Source organism: Podarcis raffonei, chromosome 6, assembly GCF_027172205.1.
Source record: "Podarcis raffonei isolate rPodRaf1 chromosome 6, rPodRaf1.pri, whole genome shotgun sequence".
In the NCBI taxonomy this organism is placed as follows: Eukaryota; Metazoa; Chordata; class Lepidosauria; order Squamata; family Lacertidae; genus Podarcis; species Podarcis raffonei.
The window spans coordinates 97252065-97266358 of NC_070607.1; the positions used below are offsets into that span (position 1 = coordinate 97252065).

The 14294-nt window shown below is 50.4% G+C and overlaps 1 protein-coding gene across 3 annotated transcripts in view; it reads left to right on the forward strand.

Moving 5' to 3' along the window:
* ASXL1 (ASXL transcriptional regulator 1) overlaps positions 1–12042 on the forward strand; it is a 33590-nt gene extending 21548 nt beyond the window's left edge. For 2 of the 3 annotated variants that reach the window (XM_053394701.1, XM_053394703.1), the window contains 7 exons: positions 315–408; positions 2268–2414; positions 3436–3599; positions 3687–3783; positions 5544–5649; positions 6220–6808; positions 7604–12042. In XM_053394701.1, the coding sequence (XP_053250676.1) occupies positions 315–408; positions 2268–2414; positions 3436–3599; positions 3687–3783; positions 5544–5649; positions 6220–6808; positions 7604–10402 (3996 nt within the window). In that variant the 3' untranslated portion in view covers positions 10403–12042. The remainder of the gene's footprint in view (positions 1–314; positions 409–2267; positions 2415–3435; positions 3600–3686; positions 3784–5543; positions 5650–6219; positions 6809–7603) is intronic. The other variant, XM_053394702.1, reaches the window with a different exon arrangement.
* Positions 12043–14294: the final 2252 nt, after the last annotated feature.

The following is a 14294-nucleotide window of genomic DNA, read 5'->3' on the forward strand; positions in this document are numbered from 1 at the left end:
ACTACCTTAGGGCTTTAATATAAACCTGCCTTTCTAAATACATAAATTTGCCATTTGCCTTGTCCTCAGTGAATATTGCAGATATTTGTGCTATGAATATGCCTTAGAATCTTAAGAGTTGAAGGGAGACATTGCTGGCCACATGGACTGATCGTTTCCCGGCTCAGTGCAGGAACTCTGGAGCTAGAGAAGCCCCAAGAGGTGGGGACCTCCAGTAAGGAAAGGAGAGGTGTCATTGCCAAGCCTGTTGCTTTAGCCTAAATTGATGCTTCCTCACCAGCACTGTGTTTCTTTTGGTCTTTTCTGGAATACAGGCAAGCAAACAGAAGAAAAAGACAGGAGTGATGCTTCCCCGTGTAGTTTTGACTCCTCTGAAAGTAAATGGTGCTCATATGGAAACTTCTTCAGGTGAGCCAACTCCCCACCCCCTTTGACTTTGCACATCTACATGAGCCCTCCAGTAAGGTAAAGGTAAAGGTGCCCCTGCCCGTACGGGCCAGTCTTGACAGACTCTGGGGTTGTGCGCCCATCTCACTCAAGAGGCCGGGGGCCAGCGCTGTCCGGAGACACTTCCGGGTCACGTGGCCAGCGTGACAAAGCTGCATCTGGCGAGCCAGAGCCGCACACGGAAACGCCGTTTACCTTCCCGCCAGTAAGCGGTCCCTATTTATCTACTTGCACTTGGAGGTGCTTTCGAACTGCTAGGTTGGCAGGCGCTGGGACCGAGCAGCGGGAGCGCACCCCGCCACGGGGATTCGAACTGCCGACCTTTCGATCGGCAAGCCCTAGGCGCTGAGGCTTTTACCCACAGCACCACCCGTGTCCCGTACTGCCCTCCAGTACCAAACCCCTATCTGGCACCTCTCACAAGAGCTTCCGAGTGCCATGCACAACAGAGATTCTTTGGCACTTTTTAGGTCTGCTAAGGGCTCTTTGCAGGTGGCGCTGTGGGTAAAACCTCAGTGCCTAGGACTTGCTGATCGCATTGTCGGCGGTTCGAATCCCCACGGCGGGGTGAGCTCCCGTTGTTCGGTCCCAGCTCCTGCCCACCTAGCAGTTCGAAAGCACCCTTAAGTGCAAGTAGATAAATAGGTACCGCTTTCTAGCGGGAAGGTAAACGGCGTTTCTGTGTGCTGCGCTGGTGCTGGCTCGGCAGAGCAGCTTCGTCACGCTGGCCACGTGACCCAGAAGTGTCTTCTGACGGTGCCGGCTCACGGCCTCTTGAGCGAGATGAGCACACAACCCTAGAGTCGGACACGACTGGCCCATACGGTCAGGGGTACCTTTACCTTTAGGGCTCTTTGCTACACATTGTACCTTGTTCCGAATACAGCTCACTGGGAAATTGGTTTAAAGTGTCTCCTAGGCTTTGAGTTCCATCCCTGACTTCATTTAACACTATTATTTTAACAGAAGAGAAGAAAGCAATACCTGCAGCAGCCACCACCCGGCCTCTGCAGTTGTAGATACTTGTAGGGGCTCAGCATGGGTGGCCTTTGTTCAGATCCTTGTTCGTGGAACATTCTTGGGTTGTTGTTTTTTAGTAGATCATTTTTATTAAATTTGCAAGAATATCGAAATACAAAAAATCCACAAAAATGAGATGGCAAAAAAGTTGTTAGCAGATTAAAATCTTGTACCTTCATCCGCCTCATAGCATTGTTGCAAGGATAAATTAGAGACATTTCTACTCTAAAATAATTATATTTTTTATTTATTAAATTTATATACTACCCTTCATCCAAGGATCACTGGAGTGATTTGCAGTGTAAAAACCATCAATATTACCATCATCAAACCATCCTAATCATTTACGTGGTGCTTATATCTAGACACTATATAAAAAGAAAAGAATGAGCAGCTCTCTCAGCAGGCTTAGAGGCTGAAGACAGACAGGAAGGGAAGTAATTGTTGCCAAGCATAATGACAGGAGCAAAGGGGGCTTTGAAACCAGAGGGGACTGGGTGGGGCTGCTCCTTTCCTGTTCAGCTGCCTAGCCCTTTCTGTGCTTATTCTCACTTCCTGCCTCCACCGCCCCAAAAAACCAAGATAATGGGAGCTGGAATAAATTGTGCAAACTGAGTACTGTAATGTCAAGATTTGGATTTCTGTAGCGTGGCATTTGCTCACCTGACCATACCCTTATCTATCTGAGCCACAGCTACATACCTTGGTGGAGGTTGTGTTTAATAATAATAAGGTCCAGTGAGGAATGTGGGGAGTGTTTAACGTTGTCTCGTGGGGTGCTCCTTGCTCACTGGTTTCAGGGTTCACAGGGAGACAAGTTGGTGGCGAGAGCAGCAGCAGCAGCAGCGGTTCCTCTGCCCTGAGTGGCAACACTGCTATACGCAGCAGGACAGAAATCAGCAGGGACCCTCCACAGCTGATCCGAGGATTCCGGAAACCCACAAGTGGTAGGTGCAGTCTGTTGTCTGTATCTAGATTTCTTGCTTCAAACAGAAGGAGTCCGGGGCTTTTATAGGCAAGTCCAGGCATTCAGGTCTGCCTTGGAAGGCCTGATTTTTGTACCATCACCTTAGACCAGCACCTTTATTTCTACAGGCTTTTAATGTGTAGTTTTGCTGGTACATTCAACTGATTTTTGGAATTTGCTGTCTTTAGATGGCAATGTGCTGAATTTATATTTTTGTGATTGATGATAAAGGTGGCTTTTGGTGTTCATTGCATTGCCCTGTGGGCAGAACAATATAGAGCACTGCATAATTTTAACCTTCCTCTATACTCCTGTGAGTAAACAAACTCCATACAAATCCTCAAGGAGCAGGAACGAAGAGAATCAGTTACTGTACTTGTGCAGGACTATATTTAAAGTTTCTGATAGAATCTTAAATGTTCTGACTGGGGATAAAATGATAGGCTGTTCACTTTTCTTTGTCCAGACAATTAAAATCATTCGTAAAGCATGCTTGTTTTGTGTCTCTTCTACCACCACCGCATGAGCTGATGGTGTTTTCCTGTGGTGGTTTTTTAAATGGCTGGGGGTGGATACTCCTGTTGGCTCCTGAAGTCTAGGGCTGGGGAGGTGTTCACTGCCCGAAGCAAGCAGCCCAGGGCCAGTTCTCTCTCCTTTGGGGGCCTGTCACTTTGCTTGGGGGGGGGTAGTTGCTACACTCATTCATCCACACATCTGTCCAGACATGCTCCAGCTGTTTTCCTCCTGGAGCAGAAAGCCTCAGTGGTTTCGAAGTGGCTCCATTGTGCTTGGCATTCAGGTGATGCCAAGGTCTTTTGAAAGACCTAATTGTTCAAGCTGCCTGTATCGGCCTCTGCTGCTTTCTGTGTTGATTTGTGGAAACCTGCCTGGAAGCGCCTTCTGTGTTTTGGAGGGCTACAGCTACCGGGTTGCGGGCAGGGCCTCTTGCGTGTAGACTGTGTAAATATTCCTGGTTTTATGAGACTCTTTGGAAACTGCAGGACAAATGAAGAGGAACCGAGGCGATGATATAGACTTTGAGACGCCTGGCTCCATTCTCGTCAACACAAACCTGCGAGCGCTGATAAATTCCAGGACCTTCAATGTTTTGCCCCTGCACTTCCAGCAGCAGCTGCTTCTCCTTCTCCCTGAAGTGGACAGGCAGGTACGGATCCCCACCAGCCACGTCTTGCCCCTCTGTTCTGCGACACTTGTGCACGCTTCTCATCTGCTGTGGCTTGTTTCCTTTTAGGCCGGGACGGATGGGCTGATGCGGCTTAGTGGGAGCGCTCTGAATAACGAGTTCTTCACCCACGCTGCCCAGAGCTGGAGAGAGAGACTGGCTGATGGTAGGTGCCTGGGGTGGAGTGGCTACTTTGGTAGAGGCGACTTAAGTACAGAATACACTTAAAGTCGAACTCCCCGGATCCTGCTTTGTGGTGGTGCAAGTCACTCTGCCCCTCTGGCCGCCTCTTTTGATTTATGAGGTGGCAGGAGCACAGGCTCCAAACAACCTTAACAGAAACATTGGCGGCTTTTTCCCAGTGTCAGCATCCATCTTCTTCGCTGACCTCCCACCTTGCAGACAGATTCAGTAAAATCTAATTCTGTCTGCTTTAGCAAGAAAGCCTGTTGGAGTGCAAGGCCTCAGGTTCCTCCTGCTCTGCTCAGTTGTGGAAGCTGACTTGGAAAAAAAAATCTGTAGGAAGCGTCTGGTGGATTATGAGGCATCGGTGGTGATACCTCTGTATTTTCAGGGCAGATCATCAATTTGGCTCTTAAGTATTTTGAATGATGTGCATGGCTCAGAAGTACAGGAGTACCTCAGTTTTTGAATGTCTCGGAAGTCAAACGTTTCAGTTTTCGAACACTGAAAACCCGGAAGTATCCATTTTCGAACACGCCTCGGAAGCCAAACGGCTTCTGCTGAAGTTCTCCCCCAATTTTCTCTATTGAATTTGCTGACCGCCCTTTGCGCCTCGGATTTTCAAATGTTTCGGAAGTCGGAATGGTCTTCTGGAAATTACGTTCAGAAACCGGGGTACCGCTGTACTTTAACTTCCTAGGCCAGAAAGCCAGTCTAAAATCAGAGACTCGTGTAATTGTTTTTATGAATTTATTTTTAGCCAACTTGATCACTGTATACTTTTAGTGAAAAGGCAGGGTATATACGATCCTTTCAGCTGTGAGTCTGTATTAAAAGATTAAAGATCCTCATCTTGCTGAATCCCTGGAGGGAGAAATCACTAAAGAGGAAGGCAGCCAAAATACTTTTAGGTTTCCTTTCATCTCCCTTTCAAAGATAACAGCTTTTGGCACCAACTTGGATTCTAAGAAACCTGTGAGTGTCTGCCATGGAGCCACTTTGTTGCAAACGATTCTGGGCTTTGTTCTAACCTAGGGCACCTTCTTTGGCATTGACATTGTCCTCATGCAAACTAAGTAGGTGCTTCGGATCTTGCCCAGGCTGCCCTCTAGCTATACATTGCTGGAGACAATTAGTTGTGTGGTGAGCAAGCTGCGTTTGGGGGGAACCTTGTTCACCATACTTGTTTCCTCATTGAGGAACCCCTGAAACGCTGGGGAAAACTCCAAGGTTCCCCAGATCATGGCTCCCCTATTGCTCTGAAGCATTCAGTTGCATCCAACCGGGCTTATTCCCCTTGCTCTCCTTTTCTCATGCGCCCTCTGGAGCAGATCTTGAAGGTGCATGAGGGACTGCAGGGGAGAGGAAAGGGGAGATCTCTTGCGAAAGCAGAATGGCAGCATTGTGCTTCCACCTTTAAGACAGTTAGTAGAACTCTGTCAGTTAAAGAAAAAGTTGTTCATATGTAATTAACGTAAGATTTCAAAGAACATGTAAAGCGTTCAGCAAAGTTTCCCCACGTTGATCGGTTTTTTAAAATGATTTTGCCCCAATTAATGCTGTCCCTTTGGCACCAAGGCAGTGTCCCTCTGAGATCATTACAGCTCACCTGACAAGAGCACAGAAGTATAGTCTCTTCTGCCCTGGACTTAACCCTGCCATGCACTTTCCTGATGCGACTTTTGTTGAGTTGGGATACTAGCACCTGCTGCTTCCAGCTTCTCATTGTTGGCTTTTTTGCAGGGGAGTTCACTCATGAAATGCAGGTTCGCATAAGACAAGAAATGGAGAAGGAAAAGAAAACAGAGCAGTGGAAGGAGAGGTTTTTTGAGGACTACTATGGGCAAAAGTAAGTGGGTGTTTTTATTGAATACCTTTAAAAAGCAAAACCACAAGCTAACTTCACCTGTTTCTGTGCCATCACTTGTGGTGGTGGTGGGGGGGTGTAGTGTTGCAAGGGGACCTGCAGAGGTTTGACTCTCTCAGTTCACCATCTCTACCTGTGGGAGGCCACAGTTCACCATCTCTACCTCCAACCTTTAATTTTTAAAATGAATTTTTACAGGTGATATCCAGCCAAGTCATACTTGGAATAGACTAATCTAATTTAATTGACCGAAGTTACTAATGCTGGCTATCACCCTAGGTCTTTTAATTTGCAAGGGCAATTAAAGTTCCGGCAAATGTATATGAAGGCAATGGGTTGACCTAGCAAGAATTTGCACTTTTTAAAAATGCTGTAGAAATTTAACGCAGAATTGCTTTATAATGTACAACAACCTAAGTTTATCCTGAGGTGCCCCAGTTGATCTTGGCTACTGGCTCAGGCAAGGTGTCGAAGTTCCAGTAGAATCAGCAGTAATACCATTAACTAATTTGGGGTTCCTTTCACTTCCTGCCTTGTGTCCCTGACCTACAGGCTGGGCTTGACTATTGAGGTGCCTCAGCAAGAAAAAGCAGCTCCAGTCAACAGAGAGACCAGGGCTGCCTCAGCCGCCCAAGAGGAACCTCCAAGGGTGCAGCGTGGCCCTGTCACCCGGCAGCGAGACGGACACTTGAAGAAGCGTGCCCTCCGGTGCAGAACCCGGGAGAGCCTGAGCAAACGCTGCGAGGCAGAGCACGTGGAGGCGGCAGCCAAAGAGGCACCGTCCCCGGAGCCGAAGTCCCCCAGTCAGAGGGACGCCAAGCCGGAAGTGGACTTGTGCGAAAAGAGCCGGGTGTCTCCGAAACCGGAGATTTCACCTGAGGCCACCAGGATCCAGAGCAAGGTAGAAGATGTGATGCCGGCGGCCGCCGCGTTGGGCAGAATTCCCAGCCTGCCCCAGGAGCCCCAAGACCAGGAGTCCAAGGAGCAGAAGAGGAAGTGCTTTGAGCAGGCTGCCTCTGCCTCCTTCCCCGAGAAGAAGCCCCGGCTTGAAGATCGTCAGTCCTTTCGTAACACAATTGAAAGTGTTCACCCAGAAAAGCCACAGCCCACCAAAGAGGAACCCAAAGTCCCACCCATCCGGGTAGGTAACAGCCTCATACCAGGTCGTACAGGCCTTTGGGGACCAGGGCTAGAGCGGCCTGGAGCAGCCTGTGTTCGATACGTCTCCCTCCTTTTCTCTCTCCCTCTGGGCATGGGTGGGGAAGGCAGGCAAGCAAGCAGGTGGATGATCTTGGAAACGCCTTCCCTCCCTCAGAAAGAAAGCTTATTCTCTCTTCTGTTTGCTCGTCTGTAAATGGAGGGGTTCCTCTTGTAGTTACTTCCAAGAAAGCCTTTTGCTTGGTTCAGTATAGCTTAAATGCACCCACGCCATTAACAGCTGTGGGCACTGTCCCCCCTCTTAACTTGGTCCTGCTTGGACAACTTTGGAGAGCCTCTCCCATACCCTCCGCCCCAGTCCCATTTGGGTCAGTTCCTAGAGCTTCACTCTTAGCAGAGCTTCAGCTTGCACCTTCTGGGTGAGAAAAGGTCTGAGTTGGAAGGTTTTTCCTGGGCATACAGATTTTTTATAGAAGTGTTTTATTTGCTGCCTGCCCAGAGCTCAAGGTTCCTGCAAAAACAATGAAAAGCATGAAAAGACAGTACAACAAAAACCCAACTAGCTTATCAGATACTCCTCCTTCCTAGGGCTCTGGTAATGAATGCCTTTACCTGACTGCATTCCCAGAAATCTTTTCAGAATAACAGTTGAAATGATGTGCTTGCAAGTTTTCTGGAGCCCCATTGAGGGTTACTGTGCAGTAATTCTAAAGCACACATAGCCAAGCACCAGCGCATTGTGTAAAACTGTTGTTGTTCTTGTCTGCTTGCTTTACAGATTCAACTTTCCCGCATCAAACCCCCCTGGGTGGTTAAAGGTCAGCCAGCCTACCAGATATGTCCTAGGATTATCCCCAATACAGAACCCTCCAGCCAGGGCAGAAACGGGGACTCAGCCTCTGCTGACTTTAAGGCCTGTGCTGTGCAAGGCAGGATCCAGCGAGAGGCTGCTTCTCCTGCCACCGCCATTGGAGGTGGGGGTGGGCCGGGAGGAGGTCGAAGGAACACGGATGAAGGCGGTGGTGGTGGTGGCGGCGGCGGCAGCAGCGGCTGCAGGATCCGGCAGCCCGGTCACCGCCCCAAATACTGGCGATCGAAGAGAACTCGTGGGAAGTGCAGGTCAGATTTACAGCGAGCACAGCTACTGTCGTTTTCACACCTAGAAGAGGAGACCGGCTTTGAGCTGGCCAAAGCGGACTCTTGCGTGCAAAAGGCCTCTTCCCCGCAGGCTGAGGGAGATTTTGCGTTTGGGCAGGCCTCCAGCCTGACTTCACTTCGGTCTGAAGGTGCTACCCAGCTTGCAGAAGCTTCCGGGGGCAGCTGCTCGGGAGGCGCTGTGGCCGAGCCGTCCCTTGGTCACCTAGCCACGGAGACGCCAGTGGGCAGCTCTGGGCAGCTCCCAAGTGATATAAGTAGTGAAGCGTCTCCAGGCGCTGCTTCCCAAGAGGGACGTGGTAGGAAGGAGGGAAGTGAATTTTCTCCAAGCAGCAAACAAAGCCGTTCTCCAGTGGCTCTCTTCAAAGGTGCAAGTAGAACGGAAGGGCATGAGTATGGCCACTGTTCCCCTCCGAATTGTGCCTCTATTCTGAAAGAAACCACCTCTGGTACTTCTAGCCGTACCATTGGTCTGGAGAGCAAACTAGAAAAGGGGCCAGAAATGACATCTGGCCCAAACGTAGAGGAGCATATCCCCAATCCAGAGACCTCCAGCATTGTCGGGACAGAGGAACTCTCCTCACAGTTCCACATGTCCCCAAGCCAGCTGGCCCCACAGCGGCACGAAAGAGAAACGCCAGGCGGGCTACACAACACCAGCAAGGATGAAGTTTCTCTGTCAAAGCCATTGCTGCTGTCTGAAGGCCTTCCCCCGTGGGAGGTGTTGCTGAGGACAGGAGTGGAGACAGACGGACAGCAGGCGAAGGCCAAGCCAAGCACCAGCCCCTCCAGTGACGAGGAAACCAGGAGCATTCTGAGCGAGACAACGGAGACGGCATCCGACTTGGAAGCTGAGCTGACGGATGAGAGTGCAGAGTTGGGGCAGGACTACAGCAAAGCTACCGAGAAAGGAGCTGATCCTGACAGGGGCCACCAGGAGGAATGTAACAGGATCAAATTAGAAAGTTTGGTTAGAACTGACACTTCCTTGTGCAGGGAGGGCTTGCTGTTAGAAGCAGGGGCCACCAACACCTGTCAACCGCAGGCATCTCGTCTGCAGGAAACTTGTGAATCTTCCCTCCATGTTGATGCAGAAGGCCAGGAAAGACCTCTGGTGGCGGAGACCCCCAAGCCTCTGTCTATAGAAGCAAGCAACCCTCTGGTGGTTCAGTTGCTCAAGGGAAGACTGCCTCTCAAAGCAGTTCTTCCAGGGGCCCATAGCAGCCCTAACATAGTAGCTGCAGCCTCCTCTCTGAACAAAGTTTGTTCTTTCCCAATGGAGAGCAAGTGCAAGAGTTCCCTTTCCCAAAAGCCCTCTAGGGGTGAGGGGTTGGACACAAGTGGTGAAGTTGGCAATGGATACTGTGCACCAAGGTTTCTGAGGGACTTCCCCAAGAGGCAGTGCACTTCTGGCCCAACACCTTTGCCTGTGGAGAGGGTAGAGAAGGAACCAGAGAAAAGCTCAGACTCTCCAGATCGAGCAGTGGGTACTTCCCAGAAACCTGATAAGCTGGGCCTGGGAGGAGCAACGTTTTCTTCCTGCACTTACAACAATCGAAAAGATCCCTCTGCTGCTGTCCCTGCAGAATCTCTTGCCCCTGGGAGCCCAGAAGAGAAGCTGAAAGCAACCGGCACAACCTCTCTGGGTCCGGATCAAGCGAGAGGAGGAGCTCTTGGGAAGAAGGTCTTTGGCTCTGGCTTCCCCTGCAGTGCAGCTGCCAGAGCCCAGCACCCCAGAGTCCTGGAACCCTCTCCCATCCTGGGCATGCTTTCACACAGTAAGCTACTGCCACCCCCCAAGAGTGCCGCGCCTGGACATGGCGTGCAAGTCACAAGGGAAGACTGGCCTCCGAAGCAGCGTGCGCACGTTGGAGGCGGCGGCGGCAGAGGAGTGGAGAACAAGAAGGTCCTGCCGTGCTCTGGCCCAGCCAAGAGGAACGTGGAGAAGAGGAAGGAGGCCCCTCCAAGCCCTGTGGAGCTGATGGAGCACCTGCAAAGCAGTCCTCTTGTTGGGAACTTGCCCTTTTTCAAGTGGCCAAGGGAACTGGGGAAGGGACTTGCCCAACCACTGGAGCCTTCCTCCATCCCTTCCCAGCTCAACATCAAGCAAGCGTTTTACGGGAAGCTTTCAAAGCTGCAGCTGAATTCCGCCGGCTTTAATTACGCCTCCAGCGTGCCAGGCTTCCCCAGGAGCCTTGCAGGAAGCATGATGCAGCTAAGCCACAAAGCGAACTTTGCCGCGTCCCGTGGCATGTCCCTCTCTGCACAGATGTTTGCCGATAGCGGCAGCATGGAAGAGATTTCACTCAAGTGTTCATGCAGCCTTAAAGCCATGATCATGTGCAAAGGCTGTGGGGCGTTTTGTCATGACGACTGCATTGGCCCCTCCAAGCTTTGTGTGTTGTGCCTTGTGGTAAGATGATGAATTACGGCCCTGGAAAAGGGATTTTGGGGGGGTGGGGAGCTGTATATTTCATGTGTCTGTTTTGATAACGAGGATTCTGGAACCTGTACACAAAATATTCTGGTCATAATAGAGGCAATGTTAGCACTGTATATTTGATTTTCCTGCTAGGATTGGACCATCCCATTTCTGAGGGGTTCCCTGCCCCCACCCACAAGAATTGCTGAACATTCTGCTTGCTTAATGCCTTCCTTGGCACTAGTGATTTGTGTTCCTTGAGCCCTTTGAGGAGGGAGGGTTTGCTCCATGGGAACTGGAGCCAGCACCATCCTTTTTTCTTTCTTTTTTAGCGACTGGGTTAAGCAGACCCCTCTTGGCAGGGGGAGCAGAATTCAGTCTTCCATTCTCCCTTCCTGCAATCTCCTTGGCTTGGGTTGGGGGAGAGAGGTGGTTGTTTTTCTAGATCCTTCCACTTAGAGAGAGCAGGAAATAAATGGTTGTGGGCTTCAGGGCTGGACTGCAGGACGAGGGTCACCACCGAGATGGCGAGTGTGGCGTCATCTTCCGTATTGGAGGGGCCTGGCTATGCGCAGCTGTGTCAGGGCAGAGGCTTTGGCTGTCATTGTCTTCTGTCGCAGGCAGCCTCTGCGCCAGAGGAATTGTAACCACCAAGGGGCAGTGGGGCTGGGTGTGACCTTTTTATTTTCTAAGCAGAAATTTTCAAACTTTTTGTTCTTGGGTGTAAAAAGTGAAATGTTTGGCTCCTATATGTACCCTCTATGCATCTGTTGGATCATGTATTTATATGTTGTACACAGTACTGGGCAATTCTGTAAATTGATGTTATGTACATAAAAGGGTTTTTTAAAATTCATTTATTTTTCAGGCTGCAGCAGTATTGCATTAAAGTGGTGTCAGTTACTAATTGCTGTCCATAATCGGAGCTGCTGTGTTCTGTCCTGCCTCAAGCCTGCAAGGGCCTCTCCTGCTCTTTGAGCGAGAGGTGCAGCGTTTGTTTCAGGTCTCGCTCAGCTGCTCTGGCTCCGAAGTTGTGCTTCTCACTGCCCCTCTTGCAACTCTAGAGGGAGCTGGAGGCAAGCGCTCAGGTGGCACGTTTAGCCGGTGGGAGCAGGCAAGCCAGCGCGCCTTGGGGTGCCCTGCGTTGGCTGCAGTGGGCTTCCCTCTTGAGGGGCGAGGGAGGAAGCAAAGACTCCATTTTCATTAGAGCAAATGGATAGCGAAGGTCAGTCATCTTCCTCTTCTCCTTTAGCTCCTACCTACCTCTTCCTTGACCGGACTCCTCATTTTCATTAATTGTAGCCCTCCCCGCTCAAAAGCTATAGAAGTGTAAAACCTGGACCTCGTTTTCCAGAAAGGTTTACTCTTAAATCAATGTAGCAGCTTTTTAGTTGGAAACACGGAGATGAGAGAGGTTAAAAGAATTGCGGTATTAAAGGCAACTAAGCTGATGGTCTAAAACCTGCTTACCAAAGATGGGGGGGGCAGAGTTGGGGCCCCTCACTCTGCACCCCCTCGGGGCCACTGTAGTGTACAGACTGATGCTGGTCTGGTGGGGAGGGGGAGTCCTCTCTGATGACCCCTGGTGTTGTATGTCCCTTGTGGTATTGGAAAAAAAATAAACATTTTGAAAAAGCAAACTTGTGGTTTTAATCTTCCTTCTGATATTTCACCAGTTCCGTGCAGGGGAATTAGCAAGGAGGGATGTTCTTGAGTCTTGCTTCTCATGCAATGCACTAACACAGCTCCCTGCTGGAAAGTATCCCACACTGAAGTTGCCCTGGGTGGGGCTGCACTCCCCTAGGAGATTTGCAGATGGGAGGCGTGCTCCTGTATTCAATGCTGTCGTGAGGTTTGGGTGGTCTTGGTGGCTAGGATTGCCCTTTTCAGCTCTGGCTAGTTCACTGACTCCAACCGCTGCTGAAGGGAGATGACTTGGCCACCATACTCCATGCTCTGGTAACTGCCATATTGGATTGTTGCAGTGCACTGAATGTGGGGCTGCCCTTGAAGACTCCTCGGAAACTTTGGTTGGTGCAAAAATGCAGTGGCTACCTTACTGGCTAGGGGTCTATTTAACGTGTGTTAAAGGATGCGGGTGGCGCTGTGGTCTAAACCACTGAGCCTAGGTAGGGCTTGCCGATCGGAAGGTTGGCGGTTCAAATCCCAGCAATGACGGGGTGAGCTCCCGTTGCTTCGTCCCTGCTCCTGCCAACCTAGCAGTTCGAAAGCATGTCAAAGTGCAAGTAGATAAATAGGTACCACTCCAGTGGGAAGGTCAACGGCGTTTCCATGCGCTGCTCTGGTTTTACCAGAAGCGGCTTAGTCATGCTGGCCACACGACCCGGAAAAACTGCAGACAAACATCGGCTCACTTGGCCAGTAAAGCGAGATGAGCACCGCAACCCCAGAGTCATTCGTGATTGGACTTAAAAGGACCCTTAACAGTTACCTTTAACCTGTGTGTTAAAACAGCTGCACTGGTTGCCAGTTTAGTTTTGGGCCCAATTCAAGGTGCCCACATTGGTGTTTAAAGCCCTCAATGACTCCGGCGCCAAATACACAAAAGACCACCTCAGGTGCTGAGATTGGTAGATGAGGCCTCCTAGTGGTAGTTCCTTTGTCCTTAAGAGGCCTGGAAGGTGGTGGACAGAGAGATGGCCTCTGTGGTGGCCTTTAACCTATGGAACTCCCTCCCCGCACCCAGAGGTGCACCTAGCAACTTTCTTATAAAGCTGACATCAAATGCTGACTACAGGTGCCTGTTTATCCTGGCCTTTGGCATGAGGTGCATATATTTATTTTTTCCTTAAGTTATTTTAAGCTGGTGTCAGCGCTGCCCAAGGTCCCAGCTCACACAAGACCAACGCTGCTTCTTGCTCAAGTTAAAAAGTCTTTATTGAAGTTCAGTCTCATTTCCAGACGCGCAGCGCGCAACGCTACATCTATCCATCAGACCGTAGAAGTCCCATCTGAATCTCCTCCCCCCTGACACCAGTTTAAGATTCTAGCCTTACTCCACCTCTTCCTCTGTTCCTTCTTTCTCTGGGTCCTTCTGCTAGTCGGAGTCTCAGCCCTCCGAGATTCTTCTGACGCTGATTCTCCCGACTCCTCCCCCCCCCTCTTTCGGGCTTTAGGACCTGGCTCCCAATCCGGGTTTTCTGCTGTCCCGCGCTCCTCCACATTTGAACTTGGCGCGCGCGCGCAGCCTCCCACTTTCCTTCTGACCGTTACACTTGTGTCACTGCTCCCCCTTTCGGGGAGGCTAGCTGGACCTGGCCTTCCCTCCGTCTCCCCACTCCCCGATGGAGAAGCTGGTCCTGACTCATGTGACTCTTCCCCCCCACTGTGCTCTGGTGGGGGAACTGGTCCTGATCCTCCGCTGCTCCCTTGGGAGTCCCCTCTGGTCCCTTGTTTATGGAGCGTCCCCCCTGGGACCCCCCTCGCCCTTACCATAGGCGCCCCCTTCTGGGAATCTTCTGATTCGCTGGAGAAGCTCATGGAATCTCTCGGTCCACTGTCATATTCCCCTACGCTCCCCTCTGATTCCTCTCCTCCGCTCTCTATTCGCTCTCTCCCCTGCTCTTCTGCTCCTGAGCCTCTGACATCCAGTTTTAATGTAACTCATCCTGGGACCTTAGGGTGAAGGGAGGACGCTTAATTAATTAAGTAAAATAATAACAGATTGGACCAGAACACTGCTCTGCGTAGGCCTACAGATGGGAGAAGTCTACAGCTGCTTGGGAGCCATACTGGAAACTAGAAGATGCGTTCTGTTTGTTATACAGTGTTTATTAAGTAGATTCAGTCTTATAATATGATATACAGACTCAAAAAAATTCCACATACTTATGAAATCAGTGCATTTAGCAAGTAATACCATGGATGGAAA